The 27,548-nt window shown below is 40.0% G+C and overlaps 2 protein-coding genes across 2 annotated transcripts in view; one reads left to right on the top strand and one right to left on the bottom strand.

Moving 5' to 3' along the window:
- Positions 1 to 18,523, top strand: part of LOC117475795 (aminopeptidase N-like) — a 20,113-nt gene extending 1,590 nt beyond the window's left edge. The window contains exons 2-20 of the mRNA XM_034122141.1: positions 1,320 to 1,462; positions 1,574 to 1,710; positions 2,089 to 2,209; positions 3,632 to 3,786; positions 3,884 to 3,997; positions 4,137 to 4,280; positions 5,148 to 5,213; positions 5,388 to 5,453; positions 5,548 to 5,696; positions 6,676 to 6,755; positions 7,080 to 7,213; positions 8,343 to 8,398; positions 8,529 to 8,676; positions 8,899 to 8,987; positions 9,681 to 9,791; positions 12,852 to 13,019; positions 13,576 to 13,716; positions 15,088 to 15,151; positions 17,295 to 18,523. Coding sequence (XP_033978032.1) covers positions 1,320 to 1,462; positions 1,574 to 1,710; positions 2,089 to 2,209; positions 3,632 to 3,786; positions 3,884 to 3,997; positions 4,137 to 4,280; positions 5,148 to 5,213; positions 5,388 to 5,453; positions 5,548 to 5,696; positions 6,676 to 6,755; positions 7,080 to 7,213; positions 8,343 to 8,398; positions 8,529 to 8,676; positions 8,899 to 8,987; positions 9,681 to 9,791; positions 12,852 to 13,019; positions 13,576 to 13,716; positions 15,088 to 15,151; positions 17,295 to 17,438 — 2,230 coding nt within the window. The 3' untranslated portion in view covers positions 17,439 to 18,523. The remainder of the gene's footprint in view (positions 1 to 1,319; positions 1,463 to 1,573; positions 1,711 to 2,088; positions 2,210 to 3,631; positions 3,787 to 3,883; positions 3,998 to 4,136; positions 4,281 to 5,147; positions 5,214 to 5,387; positions 5,454 to 5,547; positions 5,697 to 6,675; positions 6,756 to 7,079; positions 7,214 to 8,342; positions 8,399 to 8,528; positions 8,677 to 8,898; positions 8,988 to 9,680; positions 9,792 to 12,851; positions 13,020 to 13,575; positions 13,717 to 15,087; positions 15,152 to 17,294) is intronic.
- Positions 18,312 to 27,548, bottom strand: LOC117475794 (arpin-like). The gene is made up of 6 exons (XM_034122140.1): positions 27,348 to 27,548; positions 25,244 to 25,319; positions 24,970 to 25,102; positions 20,708 to 20,914; positions 20,161 to 20,324; positions 18,312 to 19,403 (listed from the first exon to the last, which is right to left on the bottom strand). The coding sequence occupies exons 1-6, from the start codon at positions 27,437 to 27,439 to the stop codon at positions 19,395 to 19,397; spliced, it is 681 nt and encodes a 226-aa protein (XP_033978031.1). The 5' UTR covers positions 27,440 to 27,548; the 3' UTR covers positions 18,312 to 19,394.

The raw sequence follows: 27,548 nt of genomic DNA, 5'->3' as shown, positions 1-27,548 counted from the left end.
ACGTAAGTACAGTAAAGTATAGTACAGAAGAGGATTAGGGCCGCATGTGGAACGTTATTGAGATCTGACCAAAAGTTCTGAGAAAAAGTCTGAATTCTCAGAACTTTTTTTTTTTAAACTTTTGGTCAGATCGTCAAAAATGTTTCACATGAGACTCTAATCCTCTTTCACAGTATAGTAAGACCTTGACTTTCATGATAATATTTATAATACAATTTAAAAAAAAACAGAATGAAACACTGCTCACAATCTATCTAATCATTCAAATCAAAGTGACGCTCCTCATTAATGTTCCTATCTTTTTGTGAACAATTCAAAGTTAGATTTTTCAGATTGGAGTCAGTAAATCTGAGTACATCTAGATGTTGAGGATGTACTGAGGTCTTTTGCTAAAGGGAAAATAACAATATTTTGTGTCAGCTATTAATCTGAATCTATAAAATAAAAAATAACTAAGGCTGTTAAATACATGTAATGGAGTGAGAAGTTCATTATGGCTTCTAAAATGTAGAGGAGTAGAAGTAACAAGTAGAATAAAATAAAAATACTCAGGTGAAGTAAAAGTACCCCAAACTTGTACTTAAGTACAATACTAGAGTATGTGTTCTTAGGTACATTCCAGATATACAGTAGATGTGGTTTCAAACAGACGGAATGAACTGATGTATTTTTGATAAAGCTGTTTTCTGTCTACTTTCTGTAACTGATTCATTTATCATGAATAATGTGCTAATAGTGTATGGTGACACACACACACACACACACACACACACACACACACACACACACACACACACACGTCCCTTTATTTATATTGTTCTCTCTAAGGAAATAGGATACCCCAACTCACTTTTGTCTTCATCTTGCTATTATACTTAAAATTAGAAACCAAATAATAGGTACTGGGCACTCGGATGTTGCTCAGTTGCCAGTGTCATATTTCACCCTTCAAAGTTTTAAGACCACCTCAATGTGCTGCTACAATGCACTATCACTTGACAATCTCCACTCACCACTAGAGATATTGAATTTGGCATTGGCTGATATGTGTTAGTAGTTATTCTCTAACTTATACTTTTGTCATGATGATTTGTGCCAAACTTACAATCTACCTTTTACAAACGTAGAGGACACACAATGACGCTGTATCCACCAGTATTTAAAATATGCAAATCTGATGGAGTCAATGCTTTTAAACGTACTAATTCAACGGAATCTATTATGGGTTTTTATGATATCCAAATTGTATCCTCATTATCTGTATCCAGTGTTCCCGCAGTGTTTCCCTGACAATACACTTTCTTTCTCTGTAATTATAGAGCCCTTATTGCCACCCAAATGGAACCAACATCTGCCAGGAGAGTGTTCCCTTGTTTCGATGAGCCAGATTTTAAGGCAGAGTTCGAGGTGACAATAATCCACAGGAGAATCACGACGGCTCTAGCGAATGGCATAAATACAGGTAAAAACACAAGCAGTCACAATGCAAAAACATAATATAGTACATCATTTCTCTTCAAAATGATCCAATATATCGTCCTAATACTGGTCTTCTTTGTTTCTACTCTCTCAGACGGCGCCAATATTATAGACGACGATTGGAAAGCCACAGCTTTTCAGCCAACACCGTTGATGTCAACCTACCTGTTTGCCTTCACGGTTTCAGAGTTTACACCAACCCGCTCCTCAAATCACCGTGTGGAAATCAATGTATGTGTACTGTAGACGTAGGATGAATTATATGTCTTTACTCTCGGTATGGAGTTGATGTTTGCTTCTATCACTTTCAGATCAGGTTTTGGATATATGATGGGAATTATGTTCATTCAAATAACCATAGGTACTGACTACAGTCTAACCATAGGTACTGAATAGAGTCAAAATGTTATGGCATGTTTTCAATGTCATATCAAAATAATATTCGGAACCATGAAACCAAACCGTATCCAATAACTGAATAATTTTCAGGTTTAATAACTCAGTTTTTTGCACGTCACTCCCACACTTTTGGGATTATTTCAAATTATAAATATGTAAAAGTACAAAACCAAAATATGTATCTTGCGTGCTTTATGTTTTCCCATACAGACATACGCTCGTCCTGAGGCCACTGCAGCAGGACACGCTAAATATGCAGCGGATATCACGGGAAGGATTCTCGACTACTTTGAGGGCCGTTTTGAAATTAACTACCCACAGAGAAAGCTAGGTAAGTCTTTGTCTACACAGGAAGAACATGTAGACTATATCCTACTTCTTTATCATTTGATATTAGTATACAGTACAGGCTACTCATTTTGACTTGTTTGCTATAGGGTTCACTAGCAAGGACCGTACCCCAACATTTTGTCATTTAAAGATTTAATGAAGGAGGGTTAGGGTTAGAATGAATGGATGGATGTAGGGGAGGGGAGGGGGCTTGAAGGGGACAAATGTTGTTTGTGAGGCTGGTTTGGGGGGACATACTGAAGTCAGGGCAGTGGGAGACTCTTGGTGGTGGTTCTGTCTCTGGGAATTTCAGTTTGAGCCGATTATGGGCCCCAAGACAGTACCTAGAATGACACATTTGGAAAAGTATGCATATATAGTATTGGATAGATGTAGGAAGGGGTGAGGGGAGGGTGGGATGAAGGGGTCGATTGGTGTGAGGGATGTAGGGATGAAGGAAGTAATAGTGCAATGTGTGAAGGGATGTGGATTAGGGTAAGGGTGTGGGGGATGAAGGGGTGAAGGGATGAAGGGATGTGGGTAAGGATGAAGGGTTGAGGGGAGGAAGGGATGAAGGGATGAAGAGTTCAATGTTTGAAGGAATGGAGGGATGTGGGTTAGGATGAGGGGTGTGGGGGATGAAGGGGTCAATGTGTGAAAGGGGGAAGAAATGTGGTATAGGATGAAGGGATGAGAGGAGTAAGGGATGAAAGGAGGAAGAGGTCAACAGGTAGAAGGATGAAGGAATAGGGCTAAGAATCGGTTGGAAGATCATGGGAAAGCTGTCAAAGATCCTCAGCCTCAGTTCCACCCTCCGTCACTCGTTAGGCGATCATCATCATCCAACAACATCCAAACTTTTATTTTCAAGAAAAAAATGCAAAGAAAACCATTAGACCCAACCAGAAAGACGGAAAACAAAATGATCAAGTAACTACTGGCTCAATGTATTTCAGGGGACAGAGAGTGCCTTTTATAGATAGGGGCTCAGTCTTTTAACAGATCATGCTGATTTATTTCTTAATTTTTTGTAAATTACTTATGTTTGTTGTAGATACTTTTTTGTTTTGGAAAGAATGTTGGTATCTAGTGTAAACAATTCTGATAATAAAAAAAAAGTTTACGCAATATATTCTGGCTCATGTGGGCACAGCCAGTAAGGAACCACAAGCAGAACAAGTCAATATAATCGTTATAGCACACAATGAGGAATGTATTGCTTCAAACCACTACATTTACCACCAACACTGATTGCACATTCTCCTAAAAAGTTCAATTCAAACTTCCTCAATGTTTTTATCACCTCCAGAGAGGCTCTCTTTTTCTGAGGAAAACTCACTGGATACTTTCAGATAGTGTAACACACTACTGGCAAATGTATGTATCATCTCATTACTTGTCCATATTTCTGTGACTCCTACAGATCAGATTGCACTGCCAGACTTAATTTCCGCCGGAATGGAAAACTTGGGGCTGATCACGTACCGGGAGGGGGCGCTGCTCTATGAGGAGGGGGTGTCCTCTCTGCTTGACAAGGAACACATCGCTGAACTCATTGCACATGAACTGGCACACCAGGTTAGAGGAAACTACTCTTCACCCACTTTTGTCAATAATTAAATGTCAAAAGGAGAAATGCCAAAATGACATTAACATTGCTTTTTTTTGTCGACAGTGGTTTGGGAATCTGGTGACGATGAAATGGTGGAATGATATTTGGCTGAACGAGGGCTTTGCCAACTACATGACATTATATGCAGTGGACGCTGTTGAGCCTGACTTTAAATTAGTAAGTTCAGACCAAACCTTCACCTCTTTATCATGAGGGTCATGGTAATTGAAAAAGAAAGCTTGATGCAATAAGGCAAGACAAACACATCTCCATCTCTTCATGTTGTAATGCAGCATGTCTCTTCTTGTTTCCCCAGAAAGATGTAAATATCCTGAACAACCTCCACTATGCGTTTGAGGCGGACGCTCTGGCCTCCTCTCGTCCCCTCAGCACTTCTCAGGGAGATGTGCAGACCACTTCTCAGATCCTGGAGATGTTTGATATTATAACCTACTATAAGGTAGAGACAGCACATTTCAATGAATACATCCTGCATGAGGAAGCATGGCGAAGGATTTTATAAATACCAAGGTCCAAAATCAAGCTCATGGGGGGGCATAATACTTAAGATTTCTCAGATGTAGTTAAGTGCTTTTTAAGATACTGTATTTGGAGTGGTAAACATCAAATTACGTTTTTATATCAAATCAGTGGGCAGGAGCTTAAATTATCTTTGAATGAGCAATGCATGAGATTCAGGCTGAATAATGTGGACATTCAGAAGAGGCTGACATGATCACAGTATTTCTGAAAATGAATGTTGGCAATTTTAAAATAAAATAAAAGTAAAGAAAATGTATGAATACACTTTTTAGGCAATTATCTCACAACTTTTATTATATACATCACCGAAAACATTCCGAGGACCGAACCTCTGTGACGTCAATGTGGGTACGTCCTATTAGGAAGTGTAATGCATTCACTTGAGAAAACAATACCTCAAAAAAAGATCTCATATAATTTAATTAGATCAAACATGTCCGTTTAGTTGAATCAAGTTTCATTATGATTCATTACTATACAGATGCTTTTGTCATGAGTTTGTTGAATTTGCGCTGAACCCCAGGACTTTGCATCTGTTCAGACGTACATTACATCATACGTGCAGTGTTTCACCAGAATCATAGGAAATTATATAAAATGCTTTGTGGGCATGAGGCATTTTAAATGCCTTCAGGCTGGCTACAGTGATCCAAGAGCCAATCAGGCAACTGCTAAAAATACAGAATCCCCAGGGAAAAAACAGGGAAGATGTATATTTGTTTTTCTCAAGTGAGCAGTCTCCTCAGTATGTTCATGTAACATGTATTTGGTGTTCACTCTGTAGGGGGCAGCTGTGCTGGTAATGCTGGCAGACCTCGTGGATCAGCCCGTTTTCGACAAAGCAATCAGAGTAAGCAATTACATTTAATCTCATTCAGTTGGGCTGAAATACAGCTGTCTTTATAATTGCCTCTGCGGACTGTGCGACTAAAAGTACTTTTTGACACCCTATTTGAAAATAATACTTTTTAAACGTAACTGTAACTGTAACTTCTATCTGGATCTCTCTGTTTTTCTGTTTTAGAGGTACCTCTCAGACTGGCAGTATAAAAACACAGACCAGAATATCCTCTGGGAATACATACAAAAGGTAAAGTGTTGGATTAAATCAGGTATTTCCACATGCAAATGTTTGGTAAATAATCATTGATGAGTCTATTTTATTCATATAATAAATGTTGCAGGCAGATGACGAGAGTACAGGCGAAAGGAATATTGCCGAGGTGATGAACAGCTGGACTAAACAAATCGGCTACCCTGTTATCACCATCAACACTACCAGTGGAGAAGCCTTCCAGAAGCACTTCCTGTTCAATAACTCAGCAGTATCTAGGTATGCGCCAAATGTGTACCCGTTTAGGTCAAAGCTCTTATAATACTCATAACATTACAGTTCATTTCAAAATTCTTATCAAAATAAATGAATATTGATCAGTTAATATTTTCAATCAAATAAATGAACATCTTAAGCATTAATTCTTTAGAGTGTGTGGGAGAGAAACTCCCTCTGTAGGGAACATAGGGATTTTAGCCTTTGCAGACCATTGACATGCACAAACTTTTTTTTAAATCAATGAAATAAATAACTCTTTTTAGGTCAAAATAATGTCATATAACATATTCCTAATATGGATTAGATATATTGGATTTCTGTCAACACCAGTGCAAAGGAATCCCGCTAGTTTAGATGGTGTTATCATTCGTTTGCTTGTTTACTTGAATCTTGCAAACTCTTGGTGGAAAATGTGAATAAATGTAGTAATGTGGTCAGTGCCCATTTGGACAAAAATTGAGAAAATATTTTACATTTACTATCTTTCAAATGCCAAAGTTCATGAATTTGTGACTTCACTCAAAAATGTCTTACTCCCTCTCAGAAGAATTGTCACCAAATATTCAAACTCGGGTGTGTGGCTGTTTTGGTTGGCAAAATACAGTTATTTTTTTAGCAATCACTTTTGTCTGCCATGCCTGCATGAAATCACTGCAACAGACTGTATTATATATTTGGCCATGTAGAGCGTTCTAACAATGTGTTCAATAACACTGCCTGCTGAGGTGAGCAATAATTAAACCTGACACATTCTTACATTGCATTGGCCATACTCAGAACAGCTCTGGACTCATGCATGTTGGAAGTGCAGAGAACTGGTTATTGTACAGGAGATTTGATTTCATGCACCCTTTACAGGTCATCTTAAAAAGCTTCTTTCTAAGTTGCCTTTCAATTCTTCATTGCTAGACACTGAAGAACCCTTTCCTCGACTATGAGCATCCTAATTGTTTTTGTCTTTTGTTTTCTGTCCATTTAGTCTTTCGTGGCACGTCCCGATCAGAGCCATGAGATATACAACTCTGTTTCGTCTAATCTGGTTGAAACCCGGCGAGTCAGGTAACAGGATGTAAAACACAGAGCCTTTCTCCTGAAACCCAATTTTTAACAGCTTTGTTTGCATTTTGGACAAACAACCATTACATTAGATCTTTTGTATTTCATCAGGCCCAGAAAATATAAAATAACATTTAAATATAAATAATTATTTGGACCTTTAGACATCTTAAGGCATCTATGTGATGGACCTTGATTGGGTAAAATCCAGTAAAAGTTTGATGAGACTGAGAAAGATGACCTTATACACAAGATAACTTTTCATATAGTTTTTAATGTGTATTCATACTGTTCCATTGATCTTTTATGTTATTGCTTTTTGAACAGCAATGAAAGACGAATTTGTTGCTACTAAAGGAGAGTGGATTCTGGCAAACGTCAACTGTACTGGATACTACAGAGTCAATTACAACCCAGAGAACTGGGATCGCCTCATCACTCAGTTGCAGAAAGACCCACGTGTGAGTACTGAGCCAAACCATGAGGTCCAGCACTCTGGGACATTCATGAATAACATGAATAACAACATATCTGAAGCTTGGGGATTTTTTGCGAGCAACGCGACCAACAACCAATCACATGAATCTCCCGCCCCCGACATACAAAGCAAAAAAGCCAGAAGTAAACTGGATATAAACTCCCCAAACAGGCGAAAACCTACCACTGTCTCTGCCACCTCCCTCCATGCCTGGCTCCTCCGGTTTATATCCCGGTAGGTAAATAGGGACTGGTCATAAAGCACCGGGTGATTCCCTACCGCTAATTTCTCCTCCATGTTTTGGAATATGACGAAATGACCTGCGGTATGTCTCTCCCAGCATACACGCGGTTTGATTGGCTAGCGCTTGTACTGTCAGATTTGCATACACGGGATTTGATTGGCTGACGCTTCCACCTCAGCTTCAAAAGTTGAACATTGCTCAACTTTGAATCCTGAGATGCCTGGAAATCTCCGCTCTGCTTCCCACAATGCAGTTCGGCGAAAAGTGAGGCAAAGTGACGTCACCCCATTCAAAGTGAATGGGCAGAAGCGTTGGAAGATTTTTTTAACACTGCTGTGTGGACGGGCCGTGAGGCATCAATACAATCAATATGAATCATCCTCTGGGGAACATGAATGTCTGGATGAACTGACTGACTTTAGCTTAGCGGTGGTGACGTGAAGTCATGGGATGTGATGTAGGTCATTTGGAGCCCCACATTTGCTTTTTACTTCTGGCGATTGCATTTAAGCTTCAAATGTCACAAACTGGTGTAAATAGTTGGACATTAACCTGCAAAACAAAACGTGTACGTTTCCAAAACTTGTGTGCCACTGGGGAAATCATTGCTTTTTGTAAAGCGATGCACCATCACTGTACCACTCTATTGGTAAGCATCTTTAGACAGAACTCCTAATACAGGAGCATAGCTTACATTTAAAGAAATTAAGGCTTTATATCAAACTTTTAAAATAGTAAAAAGTTATTGTTTCCTGATCTAATGCAGAGTTTTCGCATTTATAGTAATATCATTGATTTCAGATGTCTACATACTTGGGGTCTTTATAAACTAAAAATGTAACTGCCCCTAATGTTGCTCTTCTTCCAGCGGATCCCACTGATGAACAGAGGGCAGCTTGTTGACGATGCATTTAATTTGGCAAGGTAATAACTTTCAGATAAACCACACTGCTACAAATCCAAGTGTGTTCTGATCAAACCTGTTTTGTTTTTTTTAAATAAGGGCAAGCTAATGTCTGCCTCTTCCTACAAATGTTATCTCTGTTTTCCTCAGGGCCAAACTTGTCAACGTGACTCTGGCGCTAAATTTAACGCGCTTCATTCGGAATGAGACGAAGCTAATACCCTGGGCAGCAACCATCAGCAACCTCGGGTACTTTGTCCGCATGTTCGATCGATCTGAGGTGTATGGACCAATGCAGGCATGTACTATTAAAACATTATTTTAACTTGTAATAATCCAAATTAACAATTCTTTCTAACATCACCAAATGAATTGACTAGTATTACATGAAGAAGCTGGATTTAACAGACTAGATGTGATTTGTGTCAATGTCCTTCCCTCATCAGGATATAAAGAGATGAGTCATAAAAGTGTTGTGTGTGTTCCTGTAACTCTGCTGTAAATGTGTCTCTTCCTGTAGATGTACCTCCGTAATCAGGTTAAAGGCCTTTACAATTCTTTCAGCAGCTACACAGACAATTCCACAGTCCCAACTGATCACTCCTCACAGTAAGGAAAGATGAGTTTTTATGGCGTCATATAACACTATCACATGTTTCGGATAAAGACTCAAATGACTTGATTGGATGGTTCTTTGGTATCATCATTTTAAATATCTTTGTATGTGTGAAACTTCAGCACATTAGCAAAGACCAACCTACCAAGATACAGTGTTTTATATATATTGTATTTTTTGATTAGGACTTATTCATCAGAATCAGAAATCAGTATCAGAAACAGCATTATTGCCTTAAGTAGGTATGGTGCGTGCATAAACACAGTCAAAGAAAATACATTGTCAGAAAAACAACCAACAAATAATGTATATACATATACCTAACAACTACGTACAGTATAATATGACAAAATACTCGTCAAAAAACAAATATATATATGCAGTACTGGTATGAAAAGTGTAAAGCCGTGAAGATATTAAAAGATCATCATCATTTAACACCTACTGATAATTTATAAATATTCAGCTAATCTCCGAAATGTGCTTGTAATTAAACGTAATAATATTCCTTAATAAATGACATATCAAGCTGAATGAATTCAAATGCATTTTTCATCAAAGCTCTATTAATACATATTTTATTTAAAAAATCGCATCTCTATCTTCTTCGAAACACTTATTACATTACATTTATCATCATGTATTACATCTACACTTCTAATATAGAAATTGTGCTTTATTCCAAGGCAAATCCAGATAAAGGCCATAGATGTGGCATGTTCCAACGAACTCCCAGAATGCATTGAGATGGCTCAACATATGTATGCCGACTTGATGAAAATCAACAGCACCAACAAGTACGGACAATATGGCATAAGTATCTTTAACATCACATTTATTGTCTATCTGCCATAGTCCTATAGTGAACCCGGAATGATTGAGTGACCCAACGTTCTATGAAATAAATGTTTAAAACAGGTCCCCGACACATAGTGCTGCCGGATGCTAACTTGCATGTTGGGCAATTTGCACAATTAGCATCAGTTGCAATAATTAGCATATGGTGACTATAGTTAAAAACTGGCTTGGCCAATTTGGGCTATTTTGAATGTTGAATCCATTTCTGAATTTTTCAGGATCAAAAATGGCAGTTTTTACCAGAAACGTGCCATATTTGTACTCTATTACTATTTTACTGGTGGGCTGATTTTTATGAATTTTGGGTTGATTGTAAAGTTTTAGGGGACCCATTTTTTAGCTATTGTCTGCATAGGCTAATTAACGCTAATGAATGCAATTTATGCTAATTCTGTAAATTGCCCAAATGGGGACCCATACTATACATGATATATCATGAAACTTTGGGGTACTCAACATCACAGGTTCACACTGCTGGCAACTAGACTTTTATACTTCATACCTTCTGAAATGATGCTACACTGGAGGACTGTTGGTTCTAAGGGTCTCACTGTAACAGCTGTCATCCTGTTCTGTTGCTTTACACTCCAGCAATGATTTAAGAAAGGTAGGTGTCGTTATGATCCCTTTTTCGTGTTTATTGTTGGTGCCTGCTGTTACCCGTCTGCATTGTGGTTTTTATCTTTAAAGTTGCTCTGGGCTGGACATGCACTCTAAGCTTAAATCATATACTTTGGCGACCATGGCAATCCTTTTCCAACAGATTGAAAAAGGGTTTGCCAAAACAAAACTCCTGTACCTTCACACTAGCTTTCTTTGTGTTTTGGAAACCAGCTGCAACTTTTAAGTAGAGACATTGCCTTTTCAATAAATGTGTATTCTTTGTGTGCTCATTACATACACACACTGAAAAAACTGAAACGTTGACTTTACATTAGGTTCAACGTAATATTATTTCTTTCAACGAACCTACAACTGTAATGTGAAATTTGTTGACATAATACATTTAATTAAAGTCAACTTTTCAGTTTTTCAGTGGTGGAAAGTAACTAAGTATATTTACTCTAGTATTGTACTTAAGTACTTTTTTGAAATAGTTTTACTTTACTTGAGTATTTCCCTTTAAGGCGAGACACTACAGGTGAATAGGGTAATTATTTTAACTTAAAGATATCAGCTAGAAATTTCTCCAGTTAATTACTTACATTAAGACAATTGTTTTTTGTATTACAAGTTTTCTGAAATAGCATGTTTAAATATGCAAATGAGCCATAATCTCATTAAATATGCGCTTATTTTAATACATTTCAGGAACACAATTCTGAACATTGGATAAAGCCAGGTTCAAAATTCTTGTTTCATTTTGTAGTCATATTAGAATCTAAAGTTTTTACAGAAGGGATTTTGGATATCTCTTTTTCAGCCCTAAAATATCAATCTTCGCCATGTTTTTAGGTATAAAATGTTATATAATTCAGGCTATGAATGATATATGAACAAACCCTTCTGTAAAAGCCTTCAGAATATTGATAGGAATATAACTGGAAGGTTTGGTGTATGTACGTGCTACTGAAGTGGACATTTCTCACTCAGAATAGGAGAAAAAACTCATTTGAAAACGACCTTTAAAGATTGCTGTGTGGCGCTACCTAAACCCTCCTGTTCTTTGGATGATAGCTTGCGCATCGACGCACTCCGTGAAGGTATTTCATGTTCGGGGTCATTTGTTTTTTGTCTAACATTGCTTTGTGCAAGTGACAATTGTTGTCGTCTTCCCTGTGAACGTTTTTTTCGCTGTTCTTTTGCCATTTTGAGATTTAAATTTCCAGCGGAAAGCTAAGCCAGGAAGTGTTTTAGCACACCACGTGACGCATCTGAACGAATCACGTTGTCAGAAATTGACACCAGCCAATGAGATTTCGTTTTTTGGTTTAAGACCCCTTTGTACTTCCACGATTGGTTGCTGATACAAAGGAAATGACCATATTTGGATCCGATGAGATTGTGCAGTAGACGGAGGCCGTTTCTCAATCGCGAGGATGCTGGCTTGGTAGCACAGCCGAGCCGAGTATCTTGCTTCAGAAGCAAGGCAAGAATACTTCCTGCTATTCGGAAAACGAAGAGTGGAACAGGTTAGCAAGTGTGCAGGTGTGCGTCATATGAGAGGCCCCGCTTACATCTTCCGCCACAGATTTGGGGAAATTGGTCCATGCGCAAAGCATTGTGGGGATTTTAAGGACGCGAAGTCTACCCATGTGCAGCCTCGAAATTTCCCCCAAACCAAGGACGCGGCCTCGGTGGAATTCCAAGTATGCTGGAGATTGGAACAGTTCTTCAGCGGCACTCGATGACGTAGCATCCTTGAAATATTGGCTTGGAAGCCAATATCCTCGCGATTGAGAAACGGCCGGAGCTTTCGAACGATACCTCTGATTACATGGTGCAAACAGCGGATTTCATGCAAATGTCATCTGTGGAAGCCGTAGTACTGTGAAAAGCACGACCAATCATTTTAGCCGGCCCGGCTAAAATAACTGGATGGCCTACCTGCCTGTCAGCCTTCCATGTGTGCACAAACTTATCTCGTGCCCTCATTGGTCATGTGCGCGTTCGTGTGTGTTGGAGGAGGGGCTCTGTAAGGAAGTGGCAGATTTTCTCCGGTTGTGTATTTTCAAATTCTAGCGATCTCGAGCCGGTTTCTCAAACTTACCTACCCCACCTTTAAGATATTCATTGCTATCGGGATGTTAAGAGCATTCCATGGAATATAAGAAAAAGTGTATCTCGAGCCGGTTTCCCCTGAGTACTACTTCCACCACTCCATACATGTACATGCATGAAAGTGTGTTAATACATTTAGACGGCATGTATAAAGTGTGTGTGTGTGTGTGTGTGTGTGTGTGTGTGTGTGTGTGTGTGTGTGTGTGTGTGTGTGTGTGTGTGTGTGTGTGTGTGTGTGTGTGTGTGTGTGTGTGTGTGTGTGTGTGTGTGTGTGTCAGCATCAACCATAACCTGCGGTCTGTAATCTACTGCCACGCTGTGGCTCATGGGGGGAAGGAGGAGTGGGAGTTTGCCTGGGACCTGTATCTTCGCTCCTCAGACGTCTCGGAGAAGGACCGGCTCCGGCGGGCTCTGTCCTGCACCAAGAAGATCTGGCTGCTCAGCAGGTGACCTTTTTACCTTTGTTTTGAAAAGTGGTGGGGACACTTCTTTCAGATAAAAATAAAACTGTATTGCGTGCAACCCTTTTTTTTTTAACACACTAGTTTCCCTACTATTTGTAGACACAGGGTTCACAGTGTCAGGCTACACACTGTTGTCATAGGAACCATTATATGTGTTGGGGAAAATATTTAGGAAGCCAATAATCTAGGTCTTTCTTTAGGAGACTTGCACACCCCTGTTCTCCACGGCGACACACATACCTGCAAACATGTTGTGATAAGGTGTCATCTTTGTAAACCAAACCCTTGTAGGGGGGTCTGGGGAAGATGTTTTAATAAAGCAGTGACACTTATTACTTCAGGCAAACAAGCACATAGCACTTCTTGGGTCCCCAGAAATACACCGACCAAGTTTGTCCCCAGCATAAAGGACACCTATGCTTTTTTACCGTGCACATAATACCTTCTTTCAATATGGTAGACTTTGATAAGGTGAATCCCAAACACACAGTTGTTATTATGAAGTGAAGAGTTTGTCTGTGGCTTCCTTATCTTGCAGATACCTGGATTACACTTTGGACCCTGAGCTGATACGTATGATGGAGGTTGCTTCCTCTATAAGCGACGTCTCGAGGAATGTGGCCGGGCAGGCGCTGGCCTGGAACTTTATCAGAGCTCACTGGAACTATGTCAGATATTGGTAAGGTTATATTGCTTTATTTTTCTGAGTCATGAACAGTTTACAGATTGTGGCATTGGGTTTGACCAATATATACTTGATGGCTATGTTTAAATTTAGCCGTTTCTTATTCAGACAGATTTACAAGAAAATTACAAGTATTTGTGGTTAAACCCGAAAACATATGACAGGGTGGAGAAACAAACACAGCGTTGAGATTGTGAGAACTGGTAGCTCAGAAATTCTTCTTATGGTTTCTTTAAAGCTCAATCCAACTTTTTCATGGGGACAGAAATTGGACACACACATTTGAATTCTCCTTCACATCTTTCCTTCACCCCGTGACGTTTCCCATTTAGGTTAGGACAAGTGGTTAGGAAAACAGACATGACCTGTGTCTATCCAGAGATGGGTCTAGGAAACTTTTAGCCTAACTTTGCTAGACTTGGCTCGGGTTGTGCTGTGGCATTACATCTTAGCAACATTGATTACAGAGCTACATGATGGATACCATGCAATGGTAATTGCAAGTATGCTGACAAACCTGTGTTTATAGAGCATCGATATGCAAAAATATCAGTTTTATGATGGTAGTTTCAAGGAAGAACCTCCACCACCTCATAGCTCTGACTCAGTGGTAGTTTAAAGAGCAGTATCAGCCCCACAACTCATCTATCAGTCTAACCCTAAACACAGTGTTGGCTTGCTCATGGGCTTATCCTCTCAGCTCTGTCTCATGACCTGCTCTCAGGCCATGAGCTGCCAGTTAAAGACGAGGTTGTTGTCGTCGGTGTTGTCTTTATGGACGTTCTGCTGGTGGGCTCCTCATCACAGAGGTCTCTGGACACTGAAGTGACAAGCGGTCGAGTCACTTGAATAAACAAGCAGTGCCATAAAAGAACAGAATATAATAAACAGTGGCTTATATAAATCTTCTTCAGATGTCATTAAGTACAAAGGTCTTGTTATTTAATCAGTGCTTATCATTATCTCTCCTTCATAAAGTCCCCACTGTGTGTGCCGTTACCAGGAAGCGAAATAAATTGGTATCAAAGTTTATATAGACATAACAGACAGACAAGGTTTCATTTCATGAGCAAACAGGGACACCTCAGATGAGCTAAATCAAATGACCAGAATGGTCTTGGACTTCTTCATACTGTTTTACAATAAAAAAGTGTATTAGGCAGCTAAAGCCAATGCAGTCTCATACAACAGTCCTGCAGTAAAGTCCACCTTCTTTGAGGCCATGATTCTTGCAGAAACTGTTTGAGATATGTGTTGACTTTTGGCCATTTTAGAGTCTGCATGGGGTTTGTGGTGTTGTTAAACTGCATTGCACTACATGGAAGATAATTGCTGATATTTTGTCCACCCTGTCTCTGCTTCCAGGGATCCAGCCAGGCTGATTGAGGAAGTGACCGGCAGGTTCTCCACCCAGTTCGAACTGGAAGAGGTAATTTATGGATGTCTAATTGTTATATGAAATTGATAATACTGTCATGCAATGCCATCAAGTGGGAACTCCTCTCTCCAGTCACGCACCGCTAACTGATTAATATCCAACAAATGAGTGGATACACCCTACAACATCAGATGTATCGTTGTCATCGTCAGTTAATGGATGACGGCAAGTTAGTTTATCAGTGAGCCAAAACCTCAGATCTCTTACAATGTCATTTATTCTCATTAAGATGATTTTTTTATCATTTTTCATTTAAGGTGAAGGCTGGTTATTTTTTATATTTTTCTTATTACCAAAATATTTCATGAAAAGTTGAAAACCACCACTAATAAGTATTTATACAGCCTGATATCTCTTCTTCTTCTGTTCCATAGAGCTCCATTGTTGTTAAATACATCAGTGAGCCACACTGTTGCACTGGTTTCATGTTCATCCTTCATTACCAGACACACTGTTCTTCACTTTTTGTCAATCCCATTTTTTTTAAATCAAACTATATTCAACTTATTCTGCTTTGAATTAGGTCCAGTGTAAAGGATTTAGTGACGTCTAGTGGTGATGTTTCAGAATGCAACCAACTGAAAACCCATCCTTTACTAACAGCTACCTTTCCAAGTGTGTAGAAAATCTAGAGCTGACAAAGGTAACGTGAAACAAAAAGAGGCCTTCTCTAGAGCCAGGGCTAATGTAGGAACATGGCCATGCAACAAGTTGAACTCCGTAAAACGGACTCGATCCTTATTTTGATACTAAAGGCTCATTCTAAGCTAACACAACAATCCCTATTTTTAGGTGATTATAGACCTATAAAAACGGTGTGTTTATGGTGATGAAGAAAAGTGTGCAACAGAGTTGCTCATTATTGAGTTTGGAACATAGAAAGATGAAATGTCAGATTTGGCCTTCTATGTGTACCTGGTTAACAAAGCAATTTGGTTGTACTTTTCATTGAATTATCATCAAGCAAGATAAAACCATGGTGGTCAGACATGTTTTGCCTAAAATGGCCTGATTGCAATAAATCTGAATTACGTTTAGCCTTTGAAAGCGTTAAAAAGTGATCTTTTCTCCCATGGCACATATACCGAAGTACATACCACTCTTTTCTTGTATTGTTTGAAACAAAGAGTCTACGATATATGACAGAAATAGAAAGAAGCTACATTTTGAATGAACACTGACCGGTTTTTCCAGCTGTAGCTAGCTGCTAGCTTTTAAGCTAACATTAGCTCTTGTTGAATGGTTTTACGCCTTTCACTGGGTCGTGTTCCAAGCATACAGTCATCAACCTACAGTTGGGTGATCCATGTAGTAAACATTTTAGAAGTTTGGAGGGCTTTTATTCGCAATCGTAGCGTAACAAAATAAAGAGTTAGACATGCTCCCTCCCATGCCTAGGTATGGTTTCTTAATAAGGTAAGCCCTTTAGTCTCTCAAGCAATTATTTGTTCATGACAATAAAATATAAAATAACGCCAAACATTTTACTATGTGCTACCATTGCTAATTGGAGACTGTGGGTGTTTCTCAATGTCGAGGACGCTTCCTTGGTAGGACAAGTCCCTCCGAGTCAGGTCCTTCAGAAGCGAGGCAAGAATCCTTCCTAGCCTCGGAAAACGAAGAATTGTGGAACAGGCTAACAGGTGTGCAGGTGTGCGTCATATGCGAGGCCCCGCCTTAAATGGAGCGTGATTTCCGCCAAAGATTTGGAAATTGGTCCATGCGCAAAGCATTGTGGGGATTTTAAGACCGCGGAGGATACACATGTGCAGCCTCGAAATTTCCCACAACATAGTACGCCGGCCTCGGTAGAATTCCAAGTATCCTGGACATTGGAACAGTCCTTCGGCGGCACTCGATGACGTAGTATCCTTGAAATAGTGGCTCTGGAGCAACTTTCCTCGACATCGAGAAACACCCCCTATCTTGTAAATATGACTTAGCTTCTATTTTGTTCAAATGTGGGTCTCATACCTACAAAAAAGTTATTAAGTTAGGCGTCCGTTTTTGTGAATGAAATGCGCTTCTTTGCAGTGACCTAACATTACTGTATCACCCGTGTGTGTGTGTGTGTGTGTGTGTGTGTGTGTGTGTGTGTGTGTGTGTGTGTGTGTGTGTGTGTGTGTATATATAGCTGGAGCGTTTTGCGAAGGATTATGATCTGGGTCGAGCTTCCAGTGCGGCGTACCAGGCCATTGAGCAAACCGCAGTCAACATCCAGTGGGTCAGCGAGAACAAAGATGTTATACTAGAGTGGTTTGAAAGAGAAACAGCTTAGTTGAATGTAAAAAAAACAATAACTCTTAACGACCAGTGGTGCTAGCATTTTTACATGAGTTAGCTCACTTTCCTCTGCCAATAAATGCACTTCAGAAACAAGAACTGATCAAGACTTAATCAGGAAAAGAATCATCATTCGATTCCCCAGACTGAACAGTGACATCATAAGACTGAATCATAGCATAGAACCGACTCTGAAACAAATGTGACACCAAGTGAAGACACAGCAGTGTTTACAGTATGTATATATACATTATTTATATAGTATATTCAATGCTAACAGTCAAAGTAAGAAGATAATTACCCTACTGTTGGTCATTATTGCACATGATACTAAAGATGCTATATTGAAGTATAATTGTTTGAAAAGTTTAATGTTAGATTCAAAATGATCACATTTACTTTTGAAAATCATTTTTGTTGTTGCTCTTTATCACAGATGTTTTAAAATCTTTGTTAAATTTGAAAATGGATTGAAACTTCCAATAAGTATGTTATTCTCCAAAAAAGCATTGTTCCAACGTATTAGGAAAACAAACACTAGTTCATTGGAGCAGTTAAATGAACCAGCTTGTGAATAATGTACACAGCTAAAGGATAGAACTTCCTCCATTTGTTTACAGGAACACATGTATGTGTTTTATATATGTTGTAATCAAAGACAGCATTATTGTTGTATGTTGTTGAAATTGTGTTTTTTGATAATAAAACATTAAGTCATTTAATCCTGTACATGTATATTTTACAATAGCTATATTGACTCACTTTAATAACTATTGTAAGAAGATGACCATGATAATAACCAGCAATAAAATATTGTTTCAATAACTTGAGGTTTGAATGCTCCTTCGATATATATCACTCCACTGGATTGTTTTTAGCCTGTTTATTTAAAAAATAAAAACAGCTGATTACAATGTCTCTCGACTGAACACATGTAGAGTATTTGTGCATGAATTCAAACGATGAATATTTGGCGTTATATCAGTTAATATAGTAGCGAGCAACAAAGAGAGAGCTTTACCCAGAATGCCATGCACCCCTGAAACAATTAATAGTGGTCCCCTTTCAATACATTACACAGTATGTGAAACACAGACAGACAGAATGACAGTCTCTGAAGATAGAACTATGGATATTTTACTTTAGAGTCAAATGTTCCAAACTGTAGACAAGACTTAAAATGACCATACTGAGGTACCAACATAGTGATGAAGTTAGATATTTGGGTATGTCAGAGCGGTGCAGTGATGACGTATTTGTGTAGGTCGGACTGGAAATTAGCATCGCAAGGGCTATCACAACAAAAAGCAATTGGATTTCAGAATATTGCAGAAAAAATACATTTTGTGTCAAACACACGTAAATGTTACTTATCACGTTTTGTTCAACAGGATAACATATTAACACAACACAGCGTTTTAAGTAAATGCGATCGGCAGCAGTACAAAGTTAACGTAATGATATAAAGGAACTAGATCCCGGTCACATGGCTGCGGACTTGTGTCGGCGAGACGACGTTTAGCAGTCTCATTTAGCCACTTGTTAGCAACTGCCTTTTTTACACACATGGCAGCTTCAGACATTCACGAGTGGAGTTTTTGCTGACTTATTTTATGTTGTAGAACAAAACATGAAACATTTCGTACGATTGTGTTAACCACAGACCTTAATCCAGGCTTCTGGATGCACTCTGGATTCAACTTGGACCTAAACTGGCAAAAATAGAAGAATGAGCCAAGAAAGATTGAAAAGTTCCAGTCATAACAATGGGGATCTAAAGTACAGAGTGTTCACGAGAGCTAACAGCTGAGAGAGTCCCAGTGTCACGTGACTTCCAGCCCAAGGCCACATGTGTGAGAGGTTAGGAGAAAAGTCGTCCACTCCGAAGGCAGAGGGACGGGGGTGATCCAAGCTGAAGAAGTTCAGCATGCAGCAGGGCCAGAGACTCTCCTCACTCCTCCTGAGAGAGAAGCAGAGAGTCAGTCAGATACCTGCCACCGTGGAATTCTGCTGCCACTTCCTGTCTCACTGAGGTTTTGTATACATGAGGTTCACACTTAAGAAAAGTCTTTATCCCTTTTGGTACAAAGTGATTCAGTTAGCATACTGTCTTACAGAATCAAACAGCTACAATGACAGCAGCTGGTGGAGTTTGTTCTCACTTGGAGTGTTTGGTCAAATGAAACACAGACTTTCTGTCCTGTGAATGATTCAAGAGAGAATAGAACCCTGGCTACATTAGGGCTATAGAGTGGTAGATTGATCATGTATTCCTGTAAGACAATCTGGAAGTAAGCATTGCCATGGCTCCTTAGACAAAAGGAAATGGGATTATTCCAATTAATAAATATTGCAGGAAATAATCTCAGCGGCAAACAAACCTTTATGATACTTTCACATTTTGTTGAAAGGCAATACACAGAATACAGCATGTAAACTGAGCTAAAGGCTAAGCTAACTTGCTACTGTTTGTATGACACGGAGAAGCTTCCCACATACCAGTGGGGTATTTACTGACATCATTATGTTGTAGAACAAAATGTCAAAACTGCCTTCAAAAAGCCGTTGACTTTGAGACAGAGGAGAGAAAGTGCTAAAATGCTAACTTATTTCCAGGATGCAGGTCTCATTCCTGCACCGCGATAACTATAAATAAGGTAGGTTTTATTAGCCCCAGTATTTCATCTTGGGTGAGATTTGGAAGGTGTCTTCCTCACCCACTCGTCCTCCTCCGCTCCCTCTCCCTCTCCCCCGGGCATCTGGGAGCTGGCTCCCTCCGTTTTGTTGGCCAAGATCTTCTCCGTCCACGATGCTCCGGCCTTCTCATCTCCAGCGAAGTTACACTTGGTCACCGTGCCACCGTCCACCTCGGCTAAGGAGACTGGAAGACACAATGAAGGTGGAAAGTTCATTGATTGATTGAGCCAAAAGAAAAAGACAACACAAAAACGTAAAACAACAAAATGAACATAATTCAAGGAAACAAAGGTACGTCAGCATACAGATCTTCCGCAGGTGTTCACAGATCTTACGTATTTTACTTTAACATGAAATAATCATGACCAAATAACTGTCAAAGTTTGGAGAAAAAACATTGGGAGTAATTATTTAGTTATCATTTGTTCTTTAACAGTTTATCTCAATTCATCTTTACTTCAAATCTTAGAGTATCCTTTCATTTAATGAGTTTACCGGATGCACATTCACTGTTTTCTCCTTTCTATGGTACATTTAAAGCAGTACATCAGCATGGTTTGGCCTCACATATGAAAGGACTGTTTCCTCTGGTCTTCAGCCGTACTTCCTGTCCCGTCTCCAGTTCGGTTTGCTCCATCTCTGCCTCGGGGTACCAGAAGGCCCAGGTCCCGTCGGGGCGGTGTTTGTCGGTAATCTTCAGCAGCTCAGATTTGTTCACCGTCGCTGACAGCTGATCCTCAGAGAGACGGTCCGACTCGCCTTTAGCTTCCACCTCTGAGGACACAACATGTTTATAAAGCTGATGAAGTTAGAAGACACAACAACTCACACTGGCTCTGAAAGCTCAGCGCACTGCAACTTTAGAACAGTCTACAGCCAGATGGAACAACACAAGCAAATAATAAAAGCATCTTCCCCAATTAGACAACACATTTGCAGAGAGAAAGTCAGAAACGCGTAATCTCCCCAACATGAAGCATGTGGTTCATGTTGTGCTCTGTGGTTCCTATTTTCGGCATTACTGACATAGGTTAGCGTGGCAAAAATAAGCAAAGTGATGCATACAGAAGATTTTCCCTGTGTATATTCAGTACATACAGCTCCGGAAAAGAATCAAGAGACCACTCCACATTCTTCTTAAATCTCAATCTCTACATGTATGGCAGCCATTCCATTCCAGCGTCTGTTGAATTCCAACTCGGAGAAGTGTTGTCAGTAGTTTAGAGAATAAAATACAAAATAAAATCATTTTACTCAAACACATACCTATAAATAGTAAAACTAGAGAAACTGATAATGCTGCAGTGGTCTCTTCATTTAATAAATGATAAATGATTATGCATAACAAATATGAGTGATGTGTGATTATTATTCATGCTATATACTGATATAGGGCTAAGTAAGCAATCAATCCTGCAAATTAACCCTTAGTTGTTCAATATATTTATTCAGACAATGTGAGTAGAAATACAGAAATTCTGCTCCCACCTAAGGCCAACGTTGCAATATTGCAACATTTCCCTAAAAACGTACCAAAACGTAAACATTTTTAAAACTCTTTCATTTCTTTTGATATGTGGGTGGGCTCTGTTAGAAGGTGCGACGGGGGGGGGAGGGGAGAGAGTTAGACACTCGTGAATTGTCAACGGGGGGGGGGGGGGTGTTGTCGGCCGTAAGCGAACCGGGCCGTTGGCGTCCGGCCGTTCTGTGATACTCCAGAACTCACAGCTGGCCAGGGATAAGTCCCGACTCTCCCGACAGCCAATCCGTGCCTCCCCTGACTGCACGTTGCTGACACACACCGCTGCAAACTCTCTGCACGGAGGAGCCGCGGAGGAAGAGACACACGTTCACTAAGCCGAAAAAACTATATCCGGTCTGCTATTTTAAAGTAAATTCAAATTCAACACATATCGACCCTAAATATAGCATATATTAAGAACGAGAAAGTGTTAACATCGTTTTTTGTAAACATATGACAAATGTGCGAGGGTGATGACATCAGAGCATCGTCCTATGGGCTTAGCCCCGGACAGGTACAACAGGTATTCACTCAGAGGGGGGTAGGTACTAAATGCCACCCATTTACATGTAGGCAAACAAAGTCAAAAATCAACATACAGTAGGAGGGTGGGGGATGGTGAACGGTATGTGGGACACTGAAAAGTCTATGTTAAAAAGCCTCAGTCACCTTAATTCATGTAATAAAAACATCTCAGGTCAGTAACACTGAAAGCTAAATGTGCAATAGCATGTTCAGCTATGTTACTATTTATAATGTTATTACAACAGAAGATGTTTTTCTTTATATTGAAGTTAAATGCATCAATCTGGTGCACTTTGAGGTCAAAATTAAGAGATTTATGGATACCGCTGGAAAAAGCTGCAGTACATATGCCGAGCCTGTACGTAGCGCTGTAACTTCCTCCACAAAAGCAGCCTTCTGTTTATTCAACGTGGTGGGGGCCGAGGGAACCGGGCAGAGTTTTTCGCCGGTCAACGTGTGTGAAAGTTTAAATCTTCCTTATTGAGCTTTAAAACAAATGAATAACAACTATATATAATAATAAAATAAACACCGGCTGTTGTTATGCCTGCTGTAACGTTAAATTACTCCGTTCTCCCTTAAGTAATTATGCCGTTACAAGCTTCATAGTTGTATTTATCATCTAAATTTGCCGAAACAAGTTTAATATTCTGAAAGCCAAGACTTTGTTTATTTGAAATCAGATGAAAACAAACTGTATTACTATGCCTTACGGTGCGTCTACACAGCAGCGTTAAAAAAATCTTGAAACGCTTCTGCCCATTCACTTTGAATGGGGTGACGTCACTTTCCCTCACTTTTCGCCGAAATGCATTGTGGGCAGGCGAGCAGAGATTTTCAGGATTTTCAGGATTCAAAGTTGAACAATGTTCAACTTTTGAGGCTGAGGTGGAAGCGTCAGCCAATCAAATCCCGTGTACGCAAATCTGACAGTTCAAGCTCTAGCCAATCAAACGGCGTGTATGCTGGGAGAGACATACCGCAGGTCATTTCCTCATATTCCAAAAAATGGAGGAGAAATTAGCGGTAGCGAATCAATCACCCGGTGCTTTATGACCAGACCTACCGGGATATAAACCGGAGGAGCCAGGCATGGAGGGAGGTGGCAGAGACAGTGGTATGTTTTTGCCTGTTTTGGGGAGTTTATATCCAGTTTACTTCGGCCTTTTTTGCTTCGTATGTCGCGGGCGGGAGATTCATGTGATTGGTTGTTCGCAAAAAATCCCCAAGCTTCAGATACGCCCACCTCCAAGATTTTTTTAACGCTGCTGTGTAGACGTACCGTTACTGTACATTCATAATTTCAGCCGGAGGGAGGTGGGCGGCGCTGCGGAGGAGCAAATTGCGAGTGAGAGGTGCCCGTCATCTTCCCTTTACAAGCTTCACAAATGTATTTATCGTGTGATTTTGGAAATAAAAGTTTCATATTCTGAAAGCCAAGACTTTGTTTATATATTATACGTGGGTAGCTATGACGTCAGAAGGAGTTACCGTAAATGAGAGCTGCCGTAAAAGTGTTTCTAGGATTTCTAAACGAACTATTACAGCTGTTATAAAGCATTAAATAAAAAGTCATGAAAGAGATAAGGAGGAGAAAAGGTTTAAGGAAGTAAGCAAGGAATACAGAATGTCGAAATCCTCTGTTTCACGCGATGTCGAACATTGAAGACAGAGGACGGCGGTCCCCCAATCTACACAGCGGGAGAACGAAGATCATAAAGCAGATCGGAGGAGACATCACGATCTTTCCCACATTAGTGCAATTCACCTATACTTAACCCCAAATAAAAGAACCCAATAAAAACAGTTGTTAAATAATAGTGAAGTCACGTTGTAATAATAACTCATCTCTCGGTTTGAGTGTTCTTTTTCTGCTTTTCTGACTATTTCTCATTGTGGGGAAAAATAACACCCAGGGTCCTGATCGTTTTACTGAAGTTGAATACAGAATATTCATATTTGTCAGTGATTTCATGTCAATTCGGCGAACATAAACATAAATGATCGTGGTGAAGATGATGATTAAATTAGGATTAAAAATCGGGAGAGCCGGCTGCATTTCCTCTCGTTCGTTTTTTTCGACTAAACAACATTATTTTGTTAAATAACAACATGGTGATGTTTTGTAAATGATTACATGTCTTATTTAGCACAGACTATGATCCTATCCGTGACATATGGATCTTAACAAAGATCCGCTATACATTAGTACCAGACATACTGTACATCCAGCTTACTGTATCGAAGTTGATTTCACATGAGCTCCAGTGTGGAACCCCACTGCACCCCCTGGTGGATCAATGATCCATTGCAGCTGGCTTCACAATAATTAAATGTATTTATCACGGGGGCGGTATCAAGTCAGACTGGGGGCCGGCTCTTCATCACGAACCGATCACGGGCCGATCACGGACCAATCACGACCCAATCACGACCCTCGCGTTTCAAACTGTCTGAAATAAGATGCTCCATCTGTACCTGGTAATAAACCCGTTTCTGATTCTGATTGGCATTTTTAAGCCAGTTATATCCAAAAATCTGAACATAACCTTTTCCAGAACAGGTTAGCACTACAGTGCAGCATAAGTTGCCATGGCGATCTAGCCAGGTTAAAGATGATCTTTGTAACAAAGTCAACTCTTTAGGCCTAGCTTAAATAGCTAACTGACTAATCTAGCTTTGCTTAGTTGTGATCGCTCACTCAACATCCCTCATAGCATAGTTGGCAGACAGACGAGTTTAATAAACACGCATCATAAACTCAAATGTGTGATCCACTCACTGTAGGAGGACATGAGGAAGCCAGTGTTGACCTTCTTGGTGTCGCTGAAGTTCGGCTCCACCTCCTTCCCGCTGGCATCGAACTTCCTCTGGTGGACGCGGCTGGGCCTGATGTACAGCACATAGAAACGGGCCTGCCAAGAACAGACACAGTGAGGCTCGTTTTCATCTGAGAGTGAGGTTCAGTCTGTCCAAAAGACTAACGCTGACAACGATTAGGTAGTCTTCGGGAGGTCTTTCTCCCACAATAAAAGAAGGAAGGTTAGACATTTTACCTTTTGATTGTTGCAATCAGTGATCGCATGTCTGGAAACATCCAGCAGCTTTCCTTCTAGAAGAACCCCCGGGCCACTAAATGGAAAAATAAAATGATATTGACACTTGTGTAAAAGTACATTTCATGTAAACATCAAATATCAGCCATGTACATACCCTTTAATAAATCATTTGATAAATAGGTGTAAACTGTAAGACCACATTAAAACAACAAAAGTTGTAAAGGACATTACAGATCAAATCAACAGAATTTAGAAGTTTAAAGGTCCCATGATATGGCCATTTCTACTGATCATAATTCCATTGTTGAGGTCTACTAGAATAGATTTACATTGTTCAATGTTCCAAACTCACATTGGTTTCTCACACAGCATCTCTGTATAGTCGGTGTATTCACTCTCTGTCCTACACGCCTTGTTGGAGCTCCTGCCCCTCCCCCTCCCTATGCGCCCACTCTGTTCTGATGAGTCCACCACCGTTACAGCGGAATATCAGTGATTATGTGTTACAATGGCGTTTGTTAGCAACCAGAAAATGACACCAGTAATGACAAACAGATGAGAATGCTGCGTGGGGTCTGGGTGCCGTGTTGGCGGGACGTTGGGGGCTCGCTGCTCCGCCCTGTGGGGCTCGAGGTAATTACCGGAAAAGCATGACATGGGACCTTTAACATAAAAGGCTTTCCTCATGAGCATTTCATTGTGTGTTTATTGTACATTAAAGGAGATTAATCGGATAAGACCTGTTACAAAAGCAACCGTGCATTGGGTTTATTTTAGGAGAATTATGTTCAAGAGCTTTAAAATGATGAACTCCCTTTAAGATAACCCTGTACAATGGATGTTTACAAATATATATATATGGCAAATGAAACCACAGCAAGCTCAATTCTTTATTTGTACAGGTGTTTTTAACTTTAAAGCTATAAAGTGGTGTCAAACTAGTCTAAAGGCATAGAGTGTATACAGTGGTGTAAAGTAACTAAGTACTTTTACTCAAGTACATGTACTTAAGAACAATCTTGAGATAATTCTACTTTACTTGAGTATTTCAATTTCTTGCTACTTTGTACTTCTACTCCACTACAATTCAGAGGTAAACTGTGTACTACATGTAACCTTTAGTTACTTTACAGATGTGGATGAATGATGTGAAATATAATCAAGTGTTAAATCAGACTTTAGTTCCACCTGATGATGTGAAATATAATCAAGTGTTAAATCAGACTTTAGTTCCACCTGGAGTAAATTCACAAGCTACCCTGCAGTATACAAAGTCATTCAAACTAGCTGCACCTTTACCAGCTTTGAGAACACTTTAATGATCAATCATTATAAAACATATCATATATATTATTCTGAAATGGACCAATCTGCACAATCACTACTTTTGCTACTTTAAGTAGATTTGACACTAACACTTTTGTAACATTTTGATTGCAGGCCTTTTACTTGCATTCCTACACTCTGATACTTCTGCTTTTACTCAAGTACAAGATCAGAGTACTTCTTCCTCTGACTGTATATAACATATGTAAAGAAGGCGTTAGCTAGCAGGAACTAAACACCTTTTCTGTCTGAGATTACTATGGCTCTCTGGAGATTCACTTTAATGCGGAATATCCAAACCCTTCCAGAATTATGCGTTAGAGGTGTGTGGGACAGGTGGGGCTAGGTCTCAGTGAGTGGTTCTGTCTCAGTGAGTGGTTCTGTCTCAGTTCGGTTCTGTCTCAGTGTGGTTCTGTCTCAGAGAGTGGTTATGTCTCAGTGAGTGGTTCTGTCTCAGTGAGTGTGGCACAGTGGACTAGTGCGTTGGTGTTCGGATCAGGGGGGCACAGGTTCAAACCCCACTGCAGTCAGCATGTCGTTGTGTCCCTGGGCAAGACACTTCACCCCAAATTGCTCCTGTGGGGATTGTCCACAGTATTGAATATGTAAGTCGCTTTGGATAAAAGCGTCTAACAAGTAACATGTCTCAGTGAGTGTGGTTCTGTCTAAGAGAGTAGTGTGGTTCCGTCTCAGAGAGTGGTTCTGTCAGTCTCAGTGAGTGTGGTTCTGTCTCAGAGAGTGTAGTGGTTCTGTCTGTGGTTCTGTCTCAGCCTACCTGTGATAGGAGGACGGAGCCCACGCGCGCTCCACCGTCTCATTGTGCACCGGTTTGTTCTGTAAGGACGTGTTGTGATAAATCCGGCTCATCTTTCACAAACTGTTCTGTAACTTTTCCCGTCAGTTCTGTCAGATTGTTCCTGTTTCCTCCTCATTTCCTGTTCCTGCATGTAGCCGCGTGAGAGAGGTGCGCTCAGTT

The sequence above is a fragment of the Trematomus bernacchii genome, unplaced genomic scaffold (assembly GCF_902827165.1).
Source record: "Trematomus bernacchii unplaced genomic scaffold, fTreBer1.1, whole genome shotgun sequence".
Classification (NCBI taxonomy): Eukaryota; Metazoa; Chordata; class Actinopteri; order Perciformes; family Nototheniidae; genus Trematomus; species Trematomus bernacchii.
The sequence above is the reverse complement of the archived record's forward strand: the minus strand, read 5'-3'. Positions and strand labels throughout refer to the sequence as shown.

Excerpts from the sequence above, each read along its gene's own strand:
- LOC117475794 (XM_034122140.1), bottom strand. The coding sequence starts at position 27,439 with ATGAGCCGGATTTATCACAACACGTCCTTACAGAACAAACCGGTGCAC. Across the intron at positions 25,320-27,347 it reads GCTCCGTCCTCCTATCACAG|TGGCCCGGGGGTTCTTCTAG; the intron begins GTAGGCTGAGAC and ends TTTTCCATTTAG. Across the intron at positions 20,915-24,969 it reads CTTCCTCATGTCCTCCTACA|AGGTGGAAGCTAAAGGCGAG; the intron begins GTGAGTGGATCA and ends TTGTGTCCTCAG.